General features: G+C 37.4%; 1 protein-coding gene across 2 annotated transcripts in view; it reads right to left on the bottom strand.

Moving 5' to 3' along the window:
- Window positions 1-760: 760 nt before the first annotated feature.
- RSPRY1 (ring finger and SPRY domain containing 1) overlaps window positions 761-2,651 on the bottom strand; it is a 52,393-nt gene continuing 50,502 nt past the window's right edge. The window contains exon 15 of one of the 2 annotated variants that reach the window (XM_017502649.2): window positions 761-2,323. In XM_017502649.2, the coding sequence (XP_017358138.1) occupies window positions 2,227-2,323 (97 nt within the window). In that variant the 3' untranslated portion in view covers window positions 761-2,226. The remainder of the gene's footprint in view (window positions 2,324-2,651) is intronic. The other variant, XM_037729299.1, reaches the window with a different exon arrangement.

Here is a 2,651-nt window from a genome sequence, read left to right on the forward strand (position 1 = left end):
TTTACTGGTCTATTTCCATTTTTTCCTTATCCTTTATCTCCACCCCACCCCACTCCTCCATTCCATTCTCCGAATAGAAACCAGAGCCATCTTTTAGAATTATTTATCAAGGCATGTCCATGCTTAAACACCTTTGCTTTCTACTGCACTTAGTATAAAATAAAAAATCCTTCACATGGCCTTCATAAGCAGTTCCCTGGCCACTCCAACACTGTAACATTACTATCCTACCTACTTGGTTCCTATTTTTCTAGTTACAGGGACCTTCCATCAGATCCCCAAACCCACTGAGACCAGTTCTTCCTCAGTATCTTTGCCTAAAATGTTGTGTTTGCCTAGCTTCCCAGTCCTAGAAGCTAGTCCTCAGTCTCTGACAGGCTACGTTCTACTTCCTCCTTTAAGTTTCACTAGTGTTACTTCCTCAGGTTTCTTCTGACATCCCACCACCATCTAAATTAGGTCCCCTCATTCTCTCTAGGACCCTATTCTTTTCCATTAAAAATTTGTTACACACAAATATATTGTCTTCTCTCCACTATTAGACATAAGCTCTACAAACAGATATTTTGTATACCACATAGGCACAGTGCCTAGCACGTATTAGGTGCTCAATAACAATGTGCTGGATGAGTAAGTGATTGGCCTTATTCTTAATTCTAATACTTGATTCTCTCCTACCCCCAAAAGTAGCCCTTAAAGTCTAAGAGTGTAATGTCTTGGAACCTTAGCAGTATACACCAATGAAAGTTGTGAAATCTTAAGTCAAAAAAGGCAACAGATGTTTTATTCTTCAATGCAAATTACTGTATTCACCACAAGCTAAAGAAGAGAACATGTATCTACATATATATTTATATTTATATATATTTTTGGAGTTATGGAAGACTAAAGACATGGAAAAAAATCCAGCACCCCAACATGTACAGCCAGGAAGGAAATCAGCTCTGGAATAGGACAGGTATAATGAACTACAAACAAGAAAGGGTGGGAAAAGAAGAAAAAAAAATGTGCGTTGAGTTTAAGACACTGTAAAACTCAGAAGACATATTTACTATTCAAGTATAAACTCTGTAAGGAATTGGCATAAATTGAAAGGCAGCTGCTGAGGTACACCATTATAAAAGAAGTTCTATGAATTTACAATTCTACCTTCCAATTTCCTGGGAGAAAAAACCAAACTCTTGAAGGTCTTCACCAGAGACCCTGAGAGGGATTAACACTTTTGATGAAGACATAGTCAATAATTCATGATTGAACTTGCTATTCAAAAACATGTATTTATTTAGAACAATAGAAATACGTGTTCTCAGACTGTCCTCTAGAGTTTTTGAGACTATTAGTTCAAGAGTTTCAAAGTATATTACTTGTAAAAACAACACTGATTAAAAAAATTTTTAAACAAAAAAACAGAAAGCTGATTTGATGGTACCTTAAAAATACCCTAAATACCAAATTTTCTCCAACCTAACATTGCAGCTAATTTAAGAATTCCTCCTGCATTGATAAAACATTTTTTCCTCATAAAATGTGAGTACTGAAACTGGATAGAAACACTATGAATGTGAAAATATCACCAATTTTCTGCAGTAAAAAAAACAAAAAAAAAAAAAAAAAAAAAAAACCTAGAATGTTCTTTGGAATCACTGAAATATCAAAAATTTGGGTTTTTTTCCTACAGTCTGTGCACCTTCTTTCAGGTTCTCTGTTTTGCTTGTAGTACTGACTGTGTAATTCTAATTTTTATAGATTCAAGTCTTGCAGTGCAATATCCATGCTTAACCCACCGGTGTCTCTCCGACCAGTGAGAAGTTATGCATAACCCAGAAACGCTGTCATTTACATCTCCATAAAGACTTCTGCCCCAAATAAAAACTTCAGAATGGCACAACACATCCCGTGTTAAACAATCAAATGAACCCAACATGGAGGATTCCAGTGTGATTTCAGTACTTGGGAGGGCACTGTCTCCTATGGTTTTTCATGGAAGTACCACAGGCCGGGCTGCTAGCATTCGGCTTTCCTTGGCCTTAAAAGGAATTTTCTCAGGGCTGGCAAGTTAGATTAGATTCTAAGAGAATTGTCTTTGACAAACTACCGTTTTTAGCATAAAATCTGGCCATGGCTCTAAGTTTCAATGTGTGTACAACTGATTAGATTTTTTTCTTTTTCTTTTCAAGATTGGCTGGAATTGAGTAGAAAAAAGTCCGCGGTGCCTCTTCACATGTGTCATGAAATATGAGAAATCTGTCTGATTCTAGATACTATTTCTTTACGACACAATGGGCAGGTCTCCAGCTGCAAGGCACAATCCATGCACAGGTCACTGGGGAGAAACATAGAAAAGCCAGTCAAGTTAATGCTTCAAAAGGTCAAACTCCAACTACCTGCCACCTAAATCTAAAATGTTAACAAGTTTGTTCATTGAAAGGGCAATAATTATACATGGTTTCAAAAGATGAATATGTAAATAAATAAATCTTCCATTTCTGATCCTCAATTGTCTTAGTCTGAAGAACAAGTAAAAAGTTCATGTGCAGGCTGGGCGCGGTGGCTCAAGCCTGTAATCCCAGCACTTTGGGAGGCCGAGGCGGGTGGATCACGAGGTCAAGAGATCGAGACCATCCTGGTCAACATGGTGAAACCTCGTCTCT

Source organism: Cebus imitator, unplaced genomic scaffold (genome assembly GCF_001604975.1).
Source record: "Cebus imitator isolate Cc_AM_T3 unplaced genomic scaffold, Cebus_imitator-1.0 Scaffold297, whole genome shotgun sequence".
In the NCBI taxonomy this organism is placed as follows: domain Eukaryota; kingdom Metazoa; phylum Chordata; class Mammalia; order Primates; family Cebidae; genus Cebus; species Cebus imitator.